This window comes from Canis lupus, chromosome 28 (assembly GCF_048164855.1).
Source record: "Canis lupus baileyi chromosome 28, mCanLup2.hap1, whole genome shotgun sequence".
Lineage (NCBI taxonomy): Eukaryota > Metazoa > Chordata > Mammalia > Carnivora > Canidae > Canis > Canis lupus.
The window spans coordinates 9,094,638-9,116,153 of NC_132865.1; the positions used below are offsets into that span (position 1 = coordinate 9,094,638).

General features: G+C 37.0%; 1 protein-coding gene across 4 annotated transcripts in view; it reads right to left on the reverse strand.

Moving 5' to 3' along the window:
• Window positions 1-7,716: 7,716 nt before the first annotated feature.
• CPNE3 (copine 3) overlaps window positions 7,717-21,516 on the reverse strand; it is a 55,042-nt gene continuing 41,242 nt past the window's right edge. For 3 of the 4 annotated variants that reach the window (XM_072804026.1, XM_072804028.1, XM_072804027.1), the window contains 3 exons: window positions 20,447-20,580; window positions 18,924-19,160; window positions 14,048-17,181 (listed from right to left, as the gene is read on the reverse strand). In XM_072804026.1, coding sequence (XP_072660127.1) covers window positions 17,071-17,181; window positions 18,924-19,160; window positions 20,447-20,580 — 482 coding nt within the window. In that variant the 3' untranslated portion in view covers window positions 14,048-17,070. Of the gene's footprint in view, window positions 8,145-14,047; window positions 17,182-18,923; window positions 19,161-20,446; window positions 20,581-21,516 lie in introns of those variants that run through there. The other variant, XM_072804029.1, reaches the window with a different exon arrangement.

Here is a 21,516-nt window from a genome sequence, read left to right on the forward strand (position 1 = left end):
CCTCTTCCCCTCCCCCCAGCACACATGCTCTATCTCTTTCTCTCTAAAAAATAATAATAATACAATTAAAAATAAAATTTAAAAAAGGGGGACAGTGAAACAGATGAAGAGTACATTGTGGGGATTCAGAAGCCAGTGATAAGGTCAGTGGAGGTGTAAAATAATCGGTACATAAGGGGACAATGAAGAAAAATATTGAGTTCCAGTGTTCAATTTTATCAGCTAATTTTTTAGGTTCATCACAAACAAGGAGTTCCTAGCATCTTAACTATGGAGAAGAACAGTAGTTGAAATCTGGATTTGTAACCACCATAGATGTTGGCCACACTTATCTTGACAAGTCTTAATAATTTCATTTTTCTTCATAAAACTCCCAGGGTATTATTATCTTTTAGTTCCTAACAGATACCAGGCCCAGAAACCACTTTTGATAATATAAATACCATACTTGGTTTAAATATGTGAAATATGTGAGGGGGAAGGTAGGCATATGGTAAAACATAGATGGGGAGACATTTTTTCCTATGAATTTCAAATTTTTAAGGTGTTTTCCTTTTCCATAATAGTAAAACGAACAGTGCATGTTCAATAAAAAGTAGCTGAGTGAATGAAATCTCCAAATTAAATGTGACACTCCCTCCGTCCAGTACTAGAACAAGATCCAGCCTCCTTGAGTTTACCTTTATCACTCTGCCAGGCCTCAGTGTTACTGCTAAGATTTTTGCTTAAATAATTTGGCTTTATAATGCATAAACCTCTTCAGTTCTTTTTTTAAATTAGTTTTTAAAATTTTAATTCCAGCATTGTTAACATACAGTGTTATATTATTTTCAGTTGTACAATATAGTGATTCAACACTTCCATATATTACTCAGTGCTCATCACAACAGGTAATTATTAATTTCCATCACCTACTTCATTCATCTTCCTCCCACCTCCCTTCTGGTAACAAGTTTGTTCTCTATAGTTAAGAATCTGTTTTTTAGGGGGTGCCCCAGGTGGCTCAATTGGTTAAGCATTTGACTTCAGTTTAGGTCATGATCTCAGGCTTCTTGAATTGAGCCCCCCTGAGTCAGGTTTCCCACTCATTGGGGCATCTGTTTGTCCGTTTCTGCCCCTTCCCCCACCACGTATTCTCTCTCTCTCTCTTTTTCTATCAAACAAATAAATAAAATCTTAAAAAAAAAATACAAGAATCTGGTTTTTTGGTTTGTCTCTCTTTTTTTCCTTTACTAATTTGTGTTGTTTCTTAAATTCCACATGAGTAAAATCATATGGTATTTGTCTTTTCCTCATATATTTTGCTTAGCATTATACTTTCGAGCTCCATTCATGTTTTTGCAAATACAATATTTCATTCTTGTTTATGGCTGAGTAATATTCCACTATGTATATATACCACATTTTCTTTACACGTTTATCAGCCAGTGGACACTTGGACTGCTTCCATAATTTGGCTATTGCAAATAATGCTGCAAAGAAACATGAAAGGTACACATATCACTTCGAATTAGCATTTTTTTTCATTTTGGGGGGAAACACCCAGTAGTATGATTGCTGCATCATAAGGTAGTTCTGTTACTTTTTGAGGGGACTCTATACTATTTTTCACAATGGCTATACCAGATTGCATTCCCACCAATAATGTACAAAGGTTCTTTTTTCCCCACATCTTGGTCAACACTTGTTGTTTCTTGTCAGAATTTTAACTATTCTGACAGGTGTGAGATAATATCTCACTGTAGTTTTAATTTGCATTTCCTTGCAGCCGAGTGATATTGAGCATTTTTTGCATTTCTATTGACTATATGTATGTCTTCCTGGGAGAAATTGTTCATGTCTTCTGCCCATTTTTAACTGGATCATTCATGTTTTGGGTGTTCAATTGTATCAGTTCTTTATATATTTTGGATACTAACCCTTTATCAGGGTTGAAAATACCTTCTCCCATCCACTTGGCAGCCTTTTAGTTTTGTTGACTGTTTCCTTTGTTGCGCAGAAGCTTTTTATTTTGATATAGTCCAACTATTTATTTTTGCTTTTCTTTCCCTTGCCTCAGGAGACCTACTTAGATAGATGTTGCTATGGCCAATGTCAGAGATATTACTGCCTGTGCTCTCTTCTAGGAGTTTTATGGCTTCAGGTCTCACATTTAGGTGCTTGATCCATTTTGAATTTATTTTTGTGTGTGGTGTAAGAAAGTGATCAAGTTTCATTCTTTTGCACGTAGCTGTCGAGCTTTCCCAACACCATTTGTTGAAAATACTTTTTCCCACTGTATGCTTTTTCCTACTTTGTCAGAGATTAATTGACCATATAAGTGTGACTTTATTTCTCGGCTTTATATTCTGTTCCATTGACATATGTGTCTATTTTTGTGACAGCACCATACCGCTTTGATTACTACAGCTTTGTAATATAACTTGAAGTGTGGAATTGTGGTACCTCCAGTTTTGTTTTTCTTTTTCCAGATTGCTTTGGGTCTTTGGGATCTTTTTGGTTCCATACAAATTTTCGGATTGTTTGTTCTAGTTCTGGGGAAAATGCTGTTGATAAAGATTTTATTTATTTATTTATTTATTTATTTATTTATTTATTCATTTATTTATTCATGAGAGACACAGAGACAGGCAGAGACATAGGCAGAGGGAGAAGCAGGTTCTCTGCAAGGAGCCTGATGTGGGACTCGATCCCAGGGTTCTGGGATCATGACCTGAGCCAAAGGCAGATGCTCAACCACTGAGCCACGTAGGTGTCCCTAATATAGACATTTTAACAATATTTGTTCTTCCAATCTAAGAGCATGGAATGTCTTTCCATTTCTTTGTGTCGTCTTCAATTTCTTTTATCCATGTTTTACATTATTCAGAGTACAAGTCATTCATGTCCTTGGTTGTTTATTCCTCGGTATTTTATTACATTTGGTGCAATTGTAAATAGGATTGCTTTCTTAATTTCTCTACCACTTCCTTATTACTGTATAGAAATGCAATAGATTTCTGTACATTGATTTTGTATCCTGTAACTTTCCTGAATTCATTTATTAGTTTTAGTAGTTTTTGGAGTTTTTATATAAGGTATCATGTCACCTGCAAATACTGAAAGTTTTACTTCTTCCTTACCAATTTGGGTGTCTTTTCTTTTTGTTGTTTGACTGCTATAGCTAGGGTTTCAGTGAATGAAAGTGGTGAGCATAGACATCCTTGTCATCTTCCTGATATTAGGGGGAAAGCTCTCAGTTTTTCCCCATTGAGTATGATGTTCAATGTGGGTTTTCATATATGACCCTTATAATGTTGAGGTATGTTCCCTCTAAACCTACTTTTTTGAGGGCTTTTATTATCAATAAATGTACTTTGTTAAATGCCTTTTCTGCATTTATTGAAATGATGATATGGTTTTTATCCTTTCTCTTATTGACGTGATATATCACGATAGATTTGCAAATACTGAAACACCTTTGCCTCCCAGGAATAAAGTTAACCTAATCATGGTTAATAATTTTTTGATGTATTGTTGGATTTGATTTGCTAATATTTTGTTGAAATTTTTGGATCTGCTATTATGTTCACGAGAAATATTGGCCTGTAGTTCTCTTTTTTGTGGTGTCTTTATCTGATTTTGGGATCAGGGTAATAATGCTGGCTTCATAGAATAAATTTAGAAGTTTTCCTTCCTCTTCTATTTTTTGGAATAGTTTGAGAAGAATAGATATTAACTCTTCATTAAATGTTTGGTAGAATTTGCCTGTGAAGCCATCTGGTCTTGAACTTCTGTTTGTTGGGAGGTTTGTTTTGTTTTGTTTTGTTTTGTTTTATTCAATTTCATTGCTGGCAACCACTGTGTTCAAACTCTCTGTTTCTTCCTGCTTCAGTTTTGGTAAACTATATGTTTCTAGGAATTTATCCATTTCTTCTAGGTTGTCCACTTTGTTATATAATTTTTCATATTCTCCAATATTCTCCTATAATCTATCATATTTCTGTGGTGTTGGTTGGTTCTTACTTCTTCTGTTTCATCAGTGATTTTGTTTGAGTGCTCTCTCTTTTTTTCTCTCTCTCTCTCTGATTTGTTTTGTTTTTTGTTTGATTTTGAGGAGTCTGGCTAGAGGTTTATCTGTTTTGTTGATGTTTTCAAAGAATCAGTTCCTGGTTACTTTTGTTCTATTGTTTTTTTAAGTTTCTATATAATTTATTTATGCTCTAATTTTCATTATTTCCTTCATTTGGCTGGTTTTGGGTTTTGTTTGTTTGGGTTTTGTTTTTTTTTTTTCTATCTCCTTTAGGTGTAAGGTTAGGTTGTTTTGAGATTTTTCGTGCTTCTTGAAGTAGGCCTGTATTGCTGTCAACTTTTCTCTTAGAACCCTTTTGCTGCATCCCAAAGATTTTTGACTGTTGTGTTTTTATTTTCATTTGTTTCTATGTAATTTTTTATCTCTTCTTTGATTTTTTTCTTGATCATTCATTGTTTAGTAGCATATTATTTAACCTTCATGTATTTGTGCTCTTTCTAGATTTTTTTTTCCCTTGTGGTTGATTTCTACTTTTGTAGCATTGTGGTTAGAAAAAGTGCATGGTGGGATGCCTGGGAGGCTCAGCAGTTGAGCATCTGCGTTCCTAGGAACTGGGATCAGGTCCCGCATCGGGCCCCCTTATGAGGAGCCTGCTTCTGCCTCTACCTATGTCTCTGCCTCTCTCGCTCTGTGTCTCTCATGAATAAATAAATAAATCTTTTTTTTTTTTAAAGTGCATAGTATGACTTAAGTCTTTTTGAATCTATTGAGATTTGTTTTGTGACCTAATATATGATCTATTCTGGATAATTCTGTGTACCTATGAAAAGAATATGTATTCTGAAAAAAAAAAGAATATGTATTCTGCTGGTTTGGGATGAAATGTTCTAAATATATCTGTTAAATCCGTCTGTCCGGTATGTCACTCAAAGCTACAGTTTTCCCTGTTGACTTTCTGTTAGGATTATCTGTCCATTAATGTAAGTAGAGTGTTAAAGTCCCCTACTATTATTGCATTACCGTCAATTAGTACCCTTATATATATATTTTCTAAAGATTCTATTTGTTTGACAGAGAGTATGCACAAGGAGGGTATCTCTGTGGGCTGTTTTTTGTGCTGTCTCTTTAGGGGAGACTTCCTAACACTCTTTGGGCTCTCCCAGAGCCAAGCCCGTTGATTTTTTTTTTTTTTTTAATTCCAGGCTGTAAGTCCCACTGGTTGTAAAAACTCATGAAATTCCACCCCTCTCACTTTCAAAGACAGTATTATGGACTCTTGTCTTCCTTGTGTGGGATCCCTAATGTGATAGTCTTTTTCTCACACTTCTTTGTACCACCAGCTCCTTCCCATGGCCATGATCCCCTTGGTTCCCAAACAATGCCTAAGCCCATTCTACCTTCTTTGATGTGGCCTCTTCTATGTCTTTAGTTGTGGAGTTTGTTCTGCCAGTTTTAGGGTCATTTTGTCAATTATTTATGCTGATGTAAGTGTTATCTAGTTGTGTCTGTGGGATAGGCAAGCTTAGGGTCCTCCTACTCCGCCATCTTCCCAGACTCCTAGAACTTCAGGTCTTATTCGTCTATATTCTTTTCACTCGTCTCAGTTGAGGATTTATAAATTCCCAGGAAGTGCTCATTCAGATTTTCTTTTTCTCAGCCAGATCCCTTCAAAATGGCAGGGTTTATCCTCTAATATCCTATACTCGATTTCAAGTCACACTAAGTCTCACTACTATTGACAAAACTCTATTGGTACGGAACACCTACTTAACCTCATCCCTGATCTCTCCAAGGGCATACTGTTTCCTGTGCGCTATCTGTATTTGTAATGCAGCCCAGTTTCCACTTGTCATGATGTGGGTTAGCATTGAAATCCTTCCCTCCCGGACCTCTCTCCCCCACCCGTCTCTTTACCTAAACAGTGTGCTTTCCAGCAAATGTAAACTAAATTTAGCATTAACTTAAACAAAACAGTTGCCCCACTACTATTTTCTGAACACATACTAAGGCATTTGAATATGCCTAATAAAAATTCCAATTTTGAATTTTATGTGCCCTACCACATGGTGACCTTAAAATGAACAAGTAAAAAACAACTATTTTAGAACAAGATATTTTTCTTTATAATAGGTGAGTGGACAAGAAACAATTATCGTACACATAAATACCTGCCCCCAACTCCAAAATTAAATTGAGATGAAATTTCTCCCATGCTAAGGTATTAAATAGGCTCAAAATAATAATAATAGCTAACACATAGCATTAACTATGTGCCAACTATTGTTTTAAGTCTGGTACCACTACCAAATCATTTAATCTTCTTAACAATCTTACAAAGCCATTATTTTTTTTATCATTTTCATCATTTTCCAGACGAGGAAAATGAGACTTAGTAATCATTAACTTGCTCTGGGTCACCAAGAGTGCAAAGATTTCCAAAGTCAGGTTATTAGAAAGGACTCCTCATATTCCACAGAGCCTATTCATACTCCCATACTAATATTTATACTCACACTCATACTTTTTTTTTTTTTAAAGACAAATGGACACAATACAGCAAGAGAAAGAGCCCAGGCAAGCGCTGAGAGGTCTGAATGGCATCCCATCCCATGAGCATCCCTAGTTACATAAGGATCTGACCACATTCTGTTTAAGGATTGAACCATCAATATCTATGCAAGGAATCTAGGTTACAAGAGAGCTCAAAACTATATTTCCCAGTGGAGGTCATAAGCCCCTCTAGCCACATAATGAAGGCAGGCTGACTAATAAATTAGGCCACTAGAAAACCTTAAGCTGGGATCCCTGGGTGGCGCAGCGGTTTGGCGCCTGCCTTTGGCCCAGGGCGCGATCCTGGAGACCTGGGATCGAATCCCACGTCGGGCTCCCAGTGCATGGAGCCTGCTTCTCCCTCTGCCTATGTCTCTGCCTCTCTCTCTCTCTCTGTGACTATCATAAATAAATAAAAATTTAAAAAATAAAATCTTTAAAAAAGAAAACCTTAAGCAAAGACCAACTCCAGGGGTCACCAGAGGAGTTTAGCATTTGAAATACCACATCATAAATCCCATCACCTTTATCTTTTTTTTTTTAAGATTTGTTTATTCATGAGAGACAGAGAGACAGAGAGAGAGAGGCAGAGACACAGGCAGAGGGAGAAGCAGGCTCCATGCAGGGTGCCTGATGTAGGACTCGATCCCAGGTCTCCAGGATCACGCCCTGAGCCAAATGCAGGCGCTAAACCACTGAGCCACGCAGGTGTCCCACCACCCTTATCTTAACCCAAATTCAAAACCGACACATCCAGGGATTCCCAGAGATAAAGATTGAATTTTTCCCTACCACTTTTTCTTTTTTTCCTCTACCACTACTAACCCCCATATCTCTCTTCTCTGGATCCCTGATAGAGCCATGTTCATTAGTCATTTGACTAGTCAACAAGTAATCTGTTGACTAACTGGCTAATTGATGGTGCATAGATATATGAAAATTCTTCCTCAACTCCCACCCAGGTCTGACCTCAGTAATCGATTGTCAAAGATATGGTCCAAAATGGGCTGGTTAAAAGGGATGTATCCCTAAAAGATCCCCAGAAAAGGAAAAAGAAAGCAAGGAGTCGCTCAGCAGAAGCTCTACACTTTATAAACATTACGTGGTTAAAGTAGTAAAGCAACATCTTTTTACAAATGAACTTTTTTCTGTGGGCCCACGTGTTTATTCAACAAGCAGTTTCCTGACTTCCTGAAGCCATCTTCAAGTATGATTTGCTCAAAATTGATTATTTGCTTCAAGTATTATTTGTTCTTATATTACTTTAATTTGTAGCCCTCAAAATTCTGCACAGCCTATAAGGTGTCCACTAGTCCTAAAAAATGCCCAGCTCTGCTTTATATTATTAGGCTGTATCAATGTGTTTCTGCTAACTAAAACTACGTGACTTAAAATAATAATCAAGATTCTGTAGGTTGCCAGTTTGGGCTGGGTTCAACAGGTGGTTTTTCGGGTCTTTAGTCCATGCTCTGTAGTCAGCTGCTGAATTGGCTAGGGGCTGCTCGTCTAGAAGTCTCAGATGGGTTGACTGTGTCATTCAGGTAGTCTCCTATCTTCTGAAAGGCTAGCTGCGGTTCGGAGGCTGCCCAGGGTTTCAAGAGAGAGAAGATCAAAGTAAGCACATTTTTTGAGGTCTAGGCTTAGAATTGGCACATCTGCCATATTCTATTAGCTAAGTCACAAGACCAGATGCAAGGGCCAGAGTAATAAAAACCACCTCTTGGGAGGACTGCAAAGTCACATTGCCGAAGCGGTGAGGACAGAAAGTCGAGGGATTGTGGCCATTTTTACCATCACCCAGACAGGATATTACCAGATAAAATACAGAAATTCCAGGTAATGAGTAATGTTTTATTTATAGGTATGAGCCATGTCATATTTAGGACCTATCTATACTAAAAAAAATATTTATTATTTATCTGCAATTCAAATTTAATTTGATGCCTGTATTTTTGTTTGCTAAATCTGGCAATCCTACACATAGAACCACGTCAAAGATAAATAAAACCTTTCTTTACCCAAAAAGAGAGAACTTCAAGATGCCTGGCTGGCTCAGACAATAGAGCATGTGACTTTTAATCTCAGGGTCGTGAGTTTAAGTTTTATGTTGGGTGTAGAGCCTACTTGAAAAAGAGAGAGAGAGAACTTAGAATTTGAAATTACTATTAAAGTGTACAACTATTAGCAGCCCAGGTGGCTTAGCCATTTAGCGCCGCTTTCAGCCCAGGGCCTGATCCTGAAGACCTCGGATCGGGTCCCACGTCAGGCTCCCTGCATGGAGTCTGCTTCCCCCTCTGCCTGTGTCTCTGCCTCTGTGTGTGTGTCTCTCATTAATAAATAAATAAAATCTTTTTTAAAATAAAAATAAAAAAATAAAGTTTACAACTATATCAAATGTATTATAATGAGCCATAAATTCTACATATACCCACATAAAAAGAATAATTTGGCACCCTCTCCATATTCTAGGAACCATCTTTTGTGAAACACTACTAATAAAGAACCCTAAAAAAATATATAACAAACTGTTTCATTTCAGTTATGCATTAGATGATAAACTGCTACATAGAATACCAATAAGAGAAGAGTCTGTACTTTCTGTAATTTGGGCTGTTCCATATTTATAATAATTATTTTCCTGTCCAAAGAGGAATTTTTTAAAATCTTTGGATGATATTAATCATTATGCTGTTCTGGAATTTATTATATCTAATCAAAGTAAAGATACCTGAAATTCATGCTTTAAGTACCTTACCCATACACTGTAGTAAAATTTGATGTTTTCCTCCATGAGTTTTTATGACTGGCTATATTTTTCCTACTATAACTTTTGTGACTAGAAATGACAGTGCAAAGGTCAAATAAATGTGCATCGTTAAGCAATACAACCTGACATTTCTAGACAATAACTGCTCAGATGAGGAAAGGGAACCCTACCTGAAAGGTCACAGCCCCTCTTACTGTCCCTTTGTAGCCCTAGTCATCTCTGCCTACTGCACACAATGACTGATAGAAATTTACGAGGACTCGATCTGCGGGAAACTCTAAGCAATATGAAATTTAATGCACAGTGCATGCTAAGGGTTATTAACCAGGCTTGTGATGCAGTTTCTTGCATCCAGCTTTAAATAAATCAAGCTCTGTTGTTTATGCTAGAATCTTATTAGACTTGAAAGGGAATTTAGAGATTACTACTCCAAGCCCCATTAATACAAAACACAAAACAAAATCCTGTGCCCAGGATCACACCACAGTGTGACAGAACCCAAGGACAAAGACACCACGTTGTTTTTCAAACATGAAGATCATGGACTAATTTGATAAAAGTAGCATCCACCTGAAGAAGGAGTTTTACAAATAAATATATTTCTCAAAATTTCATGGGGCAAAATGACAGTAAAATCTGCCAGTTAAGGGACATATTTATATTCCAAATTTGAGAAGAAAGTTCAAACTTAGCTGACACTTCGGAAAGGGACTAACCACAGATTTCACTAATAAAGGAATGTGAGAAATTAACAGAGTTGGAATTTTGACATCCATTTGTAAGAGTAGAGAGTTGGCTGTGAAATACAAGTGTTATTACAAACGCATAGTCCTCTCCCTGTGCCAACAATGTCCGCAGTCCACACTGTTTTCTGACTTCAAGCCATAGACAATGTCAATTTCTTGATCTGCAGTTTCTTTCTTTTTTTTTCTTTTTGCTGCTTTCTCTACATTAGAAAACCCTAAGTAACCTTCAAATCTCAATGAAATTCTAAACCACCTATTAAGCTTTCCAATATCTCCCCAGTGTTCTGACTGCCTCCCACAATGAGATGAAAATCTCCCCACTCAGGGATCCTGGATGGCTCAGTCGTTTGGGTGTCTGACTTCTTGACTTCAGCTCAGGTCATGTTATCAGGGTCTTGAGATGGAGTCCAGCATTGTACTCCCTGCTCAGAGGGGAGCCTGCTTCTCTTTTTCCAACTCCCCTTGGTTGTGCTCTAATAAATATATCAAATCTTAAAAAAAAAGAAAAAAGAAGAAGAAAAAGAAAAAGAAAACCTCCCCACTCTAAACTTCAACATTTTCTCATATGAACTAATTTCTATCATCACGTATGCTCTAACACATACCTTATTCATTCGGGGTTTTTTCTATGTCGATTAGGGAGCACCTACAAGATGCCAAGTTTTCCTCCAGGCTCAGGATGCAGCAATGAACAAAAAACAAAAACCCCGACTTCCTGGAACTGACATGATAGTGGGCAAAGAGGACAAGAAACACGGTACCTAAAACTTAAGCAGGAAAGAGGAATAGCTGGTATTGGGGAAAGAGGTACAATTTTAAACAAAGTGATCAGCAAACATCTGACTTGGGTGATGCTTGAATGAAGACTTGAAGAAGGTGAGGGAGCAAAGCTTTCAAGTGACTAGGGAGAGTTCTTCAGGAAGGGGCAAGAGCAAATGCAGAAGACCTGAGCCAGGGGTATGCCAGGCATATTCATGTAAGAGCAAGAAAACCTGTATGGTTGGAACAGAGTGGCCAAGGCAGACAGCAGTAGAAAAGAAGTCTAGAAAAGGAGCAGGAGCTTTTGAAAATTCGTAGGATTAGTAACTTGAAGGTAAATGATGGAGAATGATTTGTTGAAGTGGTGGTACTATAGGAAGTGAGCTGTAATGTGGGTTGTTATTAGAAAACGGGATACTTGAGATTAGGAAAGGGTTTGTTATGGGTTATAAGGTCTAAGGTATGCCTTTAAGAGTGAGGGCTGAGGTAAAGTGAAGAATAAGAATATTACAGAGGGAAAGTGATCTAATCTAATGATAAGAGATTCAAAGCTGGAGGTTTTGTTTTGTTTTTTTTTTTTAAGCTAGAGGTTTTTAGGAGGAGGGAAAGGGTATCTAAGGCAGAAGGGAAGACCAAGGAGGATACTTAACCCTGCCTCCAAGCCCCATGGTAGACCAATAAGAGAAAATAACTACTTGAGAGGACTGCAAAGGAAGGAAGGTCCTTAGAAAGAGCTTTTTAATTAGAATAAAAATGCACTGATAAAACGGTATGCTAATGAATGACCCGGTTCCCTAAGGGCACAGTGGCAGGGTTTGGGCAGTTGCAGAGAAGTGGGGTGTGGTTAGGATATGGATTGTACAGAGGAGCCAGAGATGGGTTAGAGTGAGGAAGTTCATGATCTGAGCTTCTTGTAAGGACTGGCAGGTCCTGGTGGTCCTAGGACAGCAGTGGGGAGAAAGGAGTGCTGTGGAAGGAGGAGAAGGAGGAGCATCTTGCCAGAGATGTTCAGGATCCCCCTCTGTACTCTTGGCTACAGGTGTCTGAGGCATAAGGGACAGTCTTACTTTAAGGACAAAGGGCCACTTTACCTTGCTTATTCTTTTTTTTTTTTTTTTAGCATTATATACTCTCCTTTCCCATATTAGATCATAAGCTCTTTGAAGTTAAGAAATTTTACTCAATTTGATGTTGCCTGTCGATTGCCATAACTAAGCTACTCAATAAAATATGTTCAAAAACAAGTGAGTACCTCTTACTGGATGGAAGGAGTGGTTGAAAAAGACAAATTATTTCCTACTCAGTTTTCTCTCTAAGAACTCTCTAGAGCTCCCCAATTCCTGATACTCTTCCAAGTCCAGTCTTAGAAATCCAAGTACTGTTGCAAAACCTGGTGTGCTGTGTCTGCTTGCGAAAAGGCCAAAGACAGATGCTAAACCACTGAGCCACCCGGGCGTCCCAATGTTGAGTTTTAAATTTACATTTGTAGGGATCCCTGGGTGGCGCAGCGGTTTGGCGCCTGCCTTTGGCCCAGGGCGCGATCCTGGAGACCCGGGTTCGAATCCCACATCGGGCTCCTGGTGCATGGAGCCTGCTTCTCCCTCTGCCTGTGTCTCTGCCTCTCTCTCTCTGTGACTATCATAAATAAATAAAAATTAAAAATAAATAAATAAATAAATTTACATTTGTATACAAGGAGTTCTTTATAGGGGCACCTGGGTGGCTCAGTGGCTGAAAGCCTGCTTTTGGCTCACCTTCCCATCCCCGGGTCCTCCCCCGCAGGGAGCCTGCTTCTCCCTCTGCCTCTCTATTCTGTGCTTCTCATGAATAAATAAATAAAATCTTTAAAAAAAAAAAAAAGGCCAAAGATATCATGGCCTCCCTTTCTCTGCTGTAAGAAGTAAAAATTCTTATGATGATATTTGTCTCATTGATCACTTCTTTGAGAGGAGATAATAGCCAAGCCAGAGTAAAATTCTCCAAGGATACTACAACCTGCTGTGAGTTTTCTGGGGTATGTGGCCAACACTCACATGGCCATGCTTTGTGACAAATGACACCGGTCATGGTCTTGCTTCAAGCTAGAGTTTAGCTCCTGGGGATCAACATCACCACAAGGTGCAAGCCAGACTCTAAACCTGATTGATAAGATACGGGCTTCACAGATGATTTGATGTGGAGTCAGGGTTGTGGCAGGAAAAGCACAGGATTCAGAAACTGACCCAGAATCAGACATTTAGCAATATGTGACCAAACAGCTGAGTCTCTACCATAAGGTGACCACCACTGACTCCCTCATCAGGGCCTCACCAAGGCAAAGCCACTGGCCAGGCCCAAGTTTGACAACAGACATCCATCTGTCTGATCTAAAATACAAGGCCCTCCAGTTTTTCAAGAACATAAATCTGATCACATCATTCTTTTGCTTACATTGATTCAGTGGCATTCCATTACCTTTAGCCTCAGCCTGAACTCCTTTGTATGCCCCAGAGGTCCTGCAGGATGTAAACTCAACCAATCACTTCACTTCGTCTTTACGCTCTTCTCCTACCACTTTCCCTCCACAATTTATATTCCAGCATACTTTAAGTTCTTTCCATTCCTAAAATATTCAAGTCTATACTTGCTGTTGACCTAACACTTTCATAAATGCTTTTAACTCTCTTCACCCAGCTAACTTTAAGGTCTTAGCTTAAATGGCACATCTTCAGGCAAGTGCTTTCTGCCAGCTACATGGGTTATGTCTCTCTAATTACTCATTTAATGTTTTCTCTCCACCCTCTCCCCTCAGTCCATTATGTCTATGAAGACATCAGCTTTGGGCATCTAGGTTACCACGGTATTCCCAAGGCCTTGACCAATGACTGCAACATAACAGAAGCAATTTTAAGAACAAACAAACACACAAATAAGGTGGGTATACTGTCCTGCTTAACACAACTAATTAAGTGTGAGTGCCTTATTTTTCAGGCCATCCAGCTAGCTATAAACTGAGAACCTTCCCCTTACTGCACCTAGAAATATTTCTTGAATGCATTCAATATGTTTTAAATGAGTAAATCCCACAAAATAATTTTAAAAACCCAAACTGTTCAATTCAGTAAAATATGAACCCAGGCACCCTAAAATACTATATTCACTTTATTTCTATTTTTTTTTCTACTGGTTTTGATAACATTTAGAGAAAGGATAAATAAAAACAAGGCACTATCGTTTCACATTAAGAAATAACTTTATCCGCCAGGAATTCAAATGGAACATATATTTAACATGAATTCATATATTAGTAACTTATACACTTATTATCAAGTATGACATTATTAAAGCACAAAACAGTCTCTTGCAATTTCAGTCAAACTTCTGGCCTCCCTTATATGTCACTCCCATGACTACCAACCGCACACAAATGAAAGCAGGAAAAATTTATTGAAGATGGTTTCCCAGGAAAGTTATAAAATGAAAAAGGCAAAATATATGAAATAAAGCATAAACAACAATGGGGCCCAGAATTTACTCTGGAAAGGCTGCCTAAGGCACTATCAAAAAAACAATTGTAGTTGTAAATCCCTGATCTGACTTTGAAAACTTATGATCTTAAAAATTTCATTTCAAAGCACAAGGTGACATGGCCAAGCTAATTGGTTTATTATTTTCTCAGTAAAGGCATATGTGAGAAATATTATGTCTGTCCAGGACACTGTCACCCCAATATGTGTTTGTAATACAGCTGATTATATAAGGTGTGAAAGTCAACTTGTTTTGTTTTTTTAATGCATTTTAAGAACTAATGACACTTGAATGAATGGTGGCACAATAGGGAAAAACATAAAACAATATCTTTTTTTACATAAAACAATATTAAATCATTATGTGATAAAGTGAAATGGTAAGATTTTAAGAATTTTACAAAATGATAATTTAGAAATTGTAAATGTTTTTATTCAAAACTGCAAAAAAGGCATCAATTGTCCTCATTTACTGGAATCACAATTCTTATGAATAATAGCATCTACTGATGACCCTGATCAAGAATGAATTTTTTAAAATTAATTTAAAAATTGGAATGTTTCTGGTTAAAACCAGAATACAAAATTATGAAGACCAAAATAATTTGACAATGGAAACAGAAGTACTGTTACTTGGCTAATGAAAACAATGAAGCTCCTGCCCAATGGTTTCCAAGTGCCCAATACAGGTGACTCAGTGCTGCCAGGAGCTGGTTAAGGAGAGTGAGGAGGCCCAGTGAGTAGGGCTCTGGACCCTGCTCTGGACCTAGAGAAGCTCTACTTCTATCTGTTATACCATACATTGAGAATGTGTGTATATCATTTTTTTTAAGGCTTCAATGTGTTAAAAAAAAATCCTGAAAACCACAGCTATATATATATATACCTATATATATATAAATATATGCTGTTTCCAAGCATACAAAGAGAATTGAAATCAGGACATCTGAGACAACAAAGGTCCAAACTACTGAAAGAATGATCAGTTTTCTTCTCACTTAACTAATGTTAAAATGACTTGTCAACTGAGATATGCCATAGAATAACAGACTCCTAGTTAGGTACCTTCAGGTTAATAGCACATATACAGAGGTTAGCTAGCTAGGTTGGAAAGTGTAAACTGCTCACACGAACGAAGCTAGAACAGCAAGCAGGTCTTCTCTTAGCCTGACCATGGCAAGTTCTCAAGAAGCCAAAGTTCTTCATGGCTGAGAGCTCATCTCCTTTAGACATTTCAGAGAACAAGCAATATGAGCTGTGATACAAGTTTTCAGTAAGACTGAAAGGCATGTCAGCAAGGCACTGATGCATCCACTTAAGGCTACATATGATAAACACACAATTTTTAACGTTAAGTTGTTAGAGATGATTGGCCAACATATGAATATGCGTCATACTTGGCACACAGGTCCTTCGATAAAATGTTACTGAATCTATTCTGAAAACATCATGTTTGATAAGTAATATATTCTAAGGGTAAAAAATCAGGAAAAAAAAACTCTAAAAAAAAAAGTGTGTAAAGTCCACTCTATCTTAATACATGAGGAAGAGATTTTTTTTAAGTTATGACAGGTTTTATGCTTAATACATACATTTTGGGCTTAGGAAATAATATATAATTAAAACGCAAAATTTGATTTTGATTACTACATAACCACTATCATAAGTTTAAAAATCAGACTAAAAATGTTACTTAAAAAAAGGAAGAAAATGTCTAAATGAATGTGCACCAATGTACAAATCAATGTGTGAGAGCTTAGTAAGGAAAATATAAAAATTAGGTTTTTCTTAAATAAGTATTTCATTAGTTAAAAGGAAATGGATTCTGAATTTCCCTTTATATATTTGGTCCTCATAGCTTTCCTGGACAAAGCAGTCCTAACCATTTTAGCAAACTCCAATTAAAATACCCTAATAAGGTCGAATCTAGGACAGCCCATCATCTATGCAGATACAGAATCCTGAATGTCACATACAGTAAATGAAAAGGTCAAATCTGACCATGTTTACAGTATTCCAAAATGAAAATAAAAGATCCAGAAAGGCAAATAAAAATGGCTTACTTATATGAGGTTCCTTTTACTTGTTGATTGTACATTTTAAGAATTGGATATGTGCCTTCCCTTCTCATTCAGTATTTTTTAAGAAGTCCTAAGTGAGTGCATACTATTTTGTAAACTACAATATCTAAAGTGCAGCAAAATTCAGGCAAAAGGGAACAGTTTCATCCCATGGAAAGGCACTGAATACAGGTATAGGAACAAATTCAATATCATCTAATTTAAGAAGTTCTTGTCATCGAGTATGATTATGTTGGCTTGTAAAACATATATTGCCTAGAACAAAGTACAGCTACCTATAAATCACGTCCCAGCAATTTTTCATTCTATTGAAAAACATTCAAAAACAGTATTTTCACCATATTAAACAACCACAACTACCAAATCAACTTTTCTCACACAAGTTTCTGATCTCCATAGTGTCACTGCAAGTCACTAAAATCACTGCATTGATTGAGCAAAGATTAACTTAGCACTTTCCTCAAAAGAAAAAAAAAAAAAAAGGAATAAAAATGTTTTAAATAGATATAACCCATAGAGAACTAGGTTTACATAAAAAATGCTGGGAATGAAAAGAAAAGCATGTAAAATAACAGATTCATGATTCAGGGTGGGAGAGGAATCCACTGCTCCATACAAAAGAATTCTGCTCAGGCAGCCATAGCTCCTTTCATTTCTTAGCTGGGTTCTTGGGAGGAAGGAGTTTATATGTGTTGAAGTAGCCCACCACCTGCTGGGGGATCTCTGCCAAGACACACTGAGCAAGTGCTTCTTTTGGAGCCTTATGAAAAACAAAATCAAAATGACTTTATTAGTAACCAAATTTTTACTGGCATTTTGATACCAGACTAAGAATACCTCACCAGTCAGTAAAAAGCAGTAATTCCCAATTCCTAGGCTTGTATCTTGTCTTAAGAACAGTCTATGAAACACAGAATAAGCTAAGTAACTAATGTTCCTTATGAGTGTTTTATTACTCCCACTTATATTTATCAAGTCCTTTTTGGTGCCAGCATTTTGGCATTTGATAATTCCTTTTTTCTAGTTTTTGAATTTTTTAAATCTTTTATTTAAATTCAATTTGCCAACATACAGTATAACATCAAGTGCTCATCTCATCATGTGCCCTCCTTAATGCTTGTCATCTATTTACCCTATCCCCCACCTACCTCCCCTTCTGCAACCTTTTGTTTCAAGAGTTAGGAGTTTCCCATGGTTTGTCTTCCTCTCTAATATTCTTTTTTTTTATTTAACTTTTGAATGTAGGTCTTTCATTCACTTGGTATTAATTTTTTTAACTTTTTATTTTGAGATAATTACAGATTCATAGGAAATTGCAAAAATAATAGAGTATTCACACAGTTTCTTCCAAAGGTAATATATAACTATAGTATAATATCAAAACCAAAAAACTGACAATGGGACAGTTCACAGACCTTATTCAGATTTTACCAGTTTTACTTTACATGCACTCACTTGCATGTGTCTATGTATTATTTTATGTAATTTTATCATCTGGGTAGATCTGTATAACCATTACCACAACCAAGATACAGAACTGTTTCATCATCACAAGGATTCCTAACATTAACACTTTTAATCACCTCCCCTCATGTTCATACATTGGCTGGTGGGAATGTAAGAAAGTATAACCATAATGGAAATGTTCAATAGTTTCTTTAATAACTAAACATGCAATAATCTTATGTCCCAGCAACTGCACTTCTGGGTATTTATCCTAGAGAAATAAAAATCTATCCTTACACAAAAACCTGTACATGAATGTTTATAGCAGCTTTGCATATAACAGACAAAAACTGGAAACAATTAAAAGATGTCCTTCAATGGATGAATGGTTAACATCTACACCATGGATTATTCCCCAGGAATAAGAAGAAACACAGGCAACAATCCTGCAGAAAATTATGCTGAGTGGGGAAAAAAAAAAGCCAATCCTAACATTTCTATAGCATTCTTAAAATGACAAAATTATAGAAATGAAGAACAGATTAGCGGTTGCCAGGGGTTTAAGGGGGGTGGAAGTGGAAGGGAAGTGGGTGTGGCTATAAAAGCACAACACAAGGAGTCCTGAGATGATGATCTTGATTGTATCAATGTCTATATCCTGGTAATGGTTTTGTGCTATAGTTTTACAAGATGTTACCAGTGGAGCAAACTGGGTGAGACAAAGTCCTGAGAGATTTTCATCAAATCAACTTCCAGTTGGGCAAATTCATCATATACCTATATAGAGTTTTTCTGTTGTTACAGACATAGGTAAAGATAAAAGGTATTTTAAAACATTCATAGCAACACCATTTATAGCAATTTATCATACAGACTGCAAGAGGCATGCAAGTATACAACCTGAAGCAAAACTTCAAAACCTCATCAGGGCTCTTCAAACCCAAACTCCATACATCCTCTAACCCCAGACACCTACTCAACTACTTGGTTATGGATTTAGTAAGGGTGTGTTCAAACTCCTTAGTGTGCATGAAAAATAAGGAGAGTGGTACTCACGTTCTGGAACTGTCTGAAAGGCACAAACTGGACGATGTCTCGGATGGCTACCTCCCCTGACGGGGAGCGGAGACTTCCACCATCACCATCCAGAAACTCCATGGCACTGAAGTCAGCACCTCCTACTCCAACAATGATGATTGACATAGGAAGCTTGGCAGCGTTAACTATAGCTTGTCTGGTCTCATCAAGGTCTGTTATCACACCATCAGTAATGATTAAGAGCACAAAATATTGCTGCCAAGAAAGAAAATTATATCCACTGAGCAGGTTGAGCTCCCAAACAATAAAAGTAATGGTTAAAAACACCTCCAGCTTGGTGACTCATTCAGTCTCTTTCTTGCTAATTTTCCTTGCTAGTCTCTACCCAAGATACCATCTACATAAAATGTTCTAACATTCTCTAATGACAAGGAAATTTATTCAAACAAAAATTGCAGGTTCATTAAAAGTGCAATAGACCACAAAATGGTATTGGCATAAATATACAGAAGCAAGACACCTAAATGTCAAAGACTAAACTTTTAGTGAGCATAGGAATAAACATTTCAACCTAAGTATTAACTATGTTAAAGTATTGATCAAGGAAGTTAGTTGCAATGCTTTCTAAAAGGTCAAATATGGGAGAAGTAGAATTGTTTATCAAACTAAAGTTCACTTCTTAAAAAATGGAGATGGGTTAAGGCAGGGAAATCTTTCTCTCAATTCTGTCATTTCTGATAAACAGTTTTGGAGAACAGTAAAATGTTACATAAGTGACTCCATCTTTTGGGTCATTTGAATCTAGAATGGAAGTAAGTTTGATAACAGAGCTAACATGCTGTTTACTCTGCCCCAGGCACTGTGCACTTATATGAACTCTTATTTTACCTTTCAGCAATCATATGAAGTTACTTTTGGGTATAAAAAGCTATGAGGCTAAGAGAGATTTTGGTATCTGGGTCCAACAGGTAATGGTTATCTAATCCAAATCTTTGTAGTACAGTAAGTAATTTTTCATCAGCAACTGAAACTATAAAAATCCTCAACCTTAATTTGTTAAGTCTACTTTCAAAAAGGAAGATGTTAGTCATTTCTTTTTAGTAAAACCTATTAAAGAAAATTAATTCAGGAGTGCCTGAGTGGCTCAGTCGGTTAAGGGTCTGCCTTCGGCTCAGGTCATGCTCCGGGTGTCCTGGGATTGGGCTCCATGCTCAGTGAGGAGCCTGCTTCTCCTTTCTGCTTGTGCTCTCTTGCTCTCTCTCTCACTCTCTCTCTCTTTCTCAAGTAAATAAATAAAATATTTTTTTTTAAATAATTCAAATGGCAGAGAAAAGACTCATGAGTGTAAGGGTAATTTTTGTTGTCTTGCTTTTAATGATCACTGATTTAACAACATCAGTTGTTACTTCCAAACCAAGGATAGCTTCATTATTACTTCATGTTCTTTGTATCTCAGTAGACCAAATAAATGGAAATATGGCACCAGAAGCAACTACCAATCCACATTTTCTCCTTGTCAACCCCAGCACCAGAGCACTTACAGAAGCTGTTTGTTGTTGGGTGGCTGCAGCAGCAAACCTGGCCACATGATTTATGATTGGAGAAAAATTAGTGGGTCCATAGAGTTTTATCTGAGGAAGGCAGGCCCGATATGCCTCTACAATGCCTTGGATTCCTAGACAGAAAAAGCAGCATTAAAAATTCTCAAACACAATTTAATTGTTCATTGTTTACCACACAGGCTAATTACATCTTTGTATGTATGTATGTGTAGACATATATGCTCTATGTGTGTATATATATATATTGCTCTAAATAGTTAAAAATTCTATATTCAAGAGTTCCTCTTAAACCATGTATTACAAAACTTCATAGCTATACTCCACTGCAAAAACCTAAAAATGCTATCCCTCTTCCAATAAAAAGACATTTATTTTCATCTCAGCCAAATTATTCACTAATCTATAGTAGAGCTGTTATAGTGCTTAATTTTTGTGTTTTAGGCATAAGATTCTAATGGAAAAAAAATCATGAAAAAGATGCCGTATTACACAACTGACAATAAAAGGTAAGAAAAAGCTACTGATTAAATGGAAAAACTTTTGCATATGTGGCCAAAAATCCTACAAAATCAGATGGCTATAAACCTAATGTTAATTGTAGTCAAGAGTTTACTCCATAACTTAGTATGCATGGTATGGTAAACTGTATAGTTCTAAACATTCACTTCCAGGTTATGTATTACATCTTGCTGCAGGAATACTAATGTCTTGTTTGTTTATGCCATACAACCTGGGCCCGCAGGGATGTTTTTATGGTACAAGATTGGGCAGGGCCACTCGACTAGCTTTGACCAAGCATGTAAACGAACATGACGATGGACATGACACTCATGTCTAAGTTAAGAACCACTGCCTGTTTTCACCAGCAATCTTGCTCTTTCCCACTGCAAAGGGAGAAGCACATCCCAGATAAGGTCCTGGATCCCAGAATGAGAAGCATAGACCAGACTAGCCACATGTGAAGGGCTATATAGATGAGCAAGAAATAAACTATTGCTGTTACAAATCACTGAGACTTAGACTGTTTATTGTATCAGCACAACTTAGTG